The sequence below is a fragment of the Poecilia reticulata genome, linkage group LG5 (assembly GCF_000633615.1).
Source record: "Poecilia reticulata strain Guanapo linkage group LG5, Guppy_female_1.0+MT, whole genome shotgun sequence".
NCBI classification, from domain to species: Eukaryota; Metazoa; Chordata; class Actinopteri; order Cyprinodontiformes; family Poeciliidae; genus Poecilia; species Poecilia reticulata.
This window is the reverse complement of record NC_024335.1, coordinates 12,048,117-12,049,427: the sequence shown is the minus strand read 5'-3', so window position 1 is coordinate 12,049,427 and position 1,311 is coordinate 12,048,117. Positions and strand designations below refer to the sequence as shown.

Below are 1,311 nucleotides of genomic sequence, written 5' to 3'. Positions count from 1 at the left end.
CACTTAACTTTTTTGGAGTGTGGGAGGAAGCCGGAGTACCCGGAGAGAACCCAATCATGCACAGTATGGGGTTATGAGGACCATTGCTCCTTGTGGGGACATTTTCTAGAACAACCAGTTCCTCAAGAACATCCAGTAACTGAAAAACAACCAGTTAGAGCAAGGTACCAGTTTTTCCTGACCAACCAGTGGAATTAGAAGATCCATAGTGGCACCCAGTATCTGAGTGTTCCCGACTGGTACATAGTCTTGAAAACGGTAGTTACCCATGTAAGGACTTTTCTCAGAACTGATGGAGATTCCTGGTTCTCTTGCTGTTCTGGTTCACCCAGCCTTTCTCTCATTTGAGCATTTTCCCTCATCAAATCCATGTTCTGCCTGTTCAGGTTCTCAATTTCTTGACGTGCTCTCTCACGTTGGCGATGCATGAAGTCAATTTCATCGCAAAGGTCGTCCCTCTCTCCAGATTGCATATCAGCCATCAGCTCTGCCTCCTTCAGGTCTATCAGAAGCTCCTGGAGTTTTCTTCTGAGCGACTGTTGGACGACTTCAAAAAAAYGCACAGAATCTCTTGTTTCCATATAKCTGCTCCCTGTCTCATGAAGCGCTGCATGAACCGACCTGAGTTGTGCACGGAGTGTGTTGTTTCGACTTGCTAGTAGTTCATACTCTGCGTGCAGGTCTGGTTCCGTGGTAGCATTTCCAGAAGTCTTGGCGCGTTCAATCTTCCAACTGAGACATTCAACAATCTGTTTCAGTTGTTGATTTTCCTCCTTCAGTCTTCTGTGTATCACCTCATCAAAAGTTACTTTATTAAAAATGTTGGCAAGCTCACTAGGCACATGTGTGTAACTCCCATCTAAAGACATTTTTTGTACTGTTGTTGCTGAAAAGTCAAGATTATTAGTATGTACAAGCCAGTATTGTTCTTCGGAGATGTAGAGCAATCTTACATGTAGCACAAATGAGTTGGGATTAAAGGGAGATGGATCAAAGTCATCAGTGATGTCATAGAGCATGAGTGACATCACTGGTTCATCAAAGCCACTAGAAGCCTGTTGTGCGTGGGTGTGTGTTCTGTATTCGATGCATTGTGGGGACCATTTTCCTGGCACATATTACATTGTGGGGACTCACTGCTCCCAAAGAAGAAATGCTGTTTTTGGGTTTGGGGTAAAGCTTAGGTCCAAGGTGTGAATGGGGTATATGCCACGGACTTCCGTTTGAGCCCTTCCGTATTTTTTTGCCACATAGAATGGTTCCGGTGCACAGGCACCAGTATGTTAACAGTGGCTCCTCAGTCGCTGCAGG

General features: G+C 45.1%; 1 protein-coding gene across 1 annotated transcript in view; it reads right to left on the bottom strand.

The window, feature by feature from the left end:
• The window catches only part of LOC103464837 (uncharacterized), a 63,586-nt gene extending 62,632 nt beyond the window's left edge, over positions 1 to 954 (bottom strand). The window contains exons 1-2 of the mRNA XM_017304633.1: positions 267 to 954; positions 40 to 139 (exon numbers count right to left, since the gene is read on the bottom strand). Of these exons, the coding sequence (XP_017160122.1) occupies positions 40 to 139; positions 267 to 869 (703 nt within the window). The 5' untranslated portion in view covers positions 870 to 954. The remainder of the gene's footprint in view (positions 1 to 39; positions 140 to 266) is intronic.
• Between the last annotated feature and the right edge of the window lie 357 nt (positions 955 to 1,311).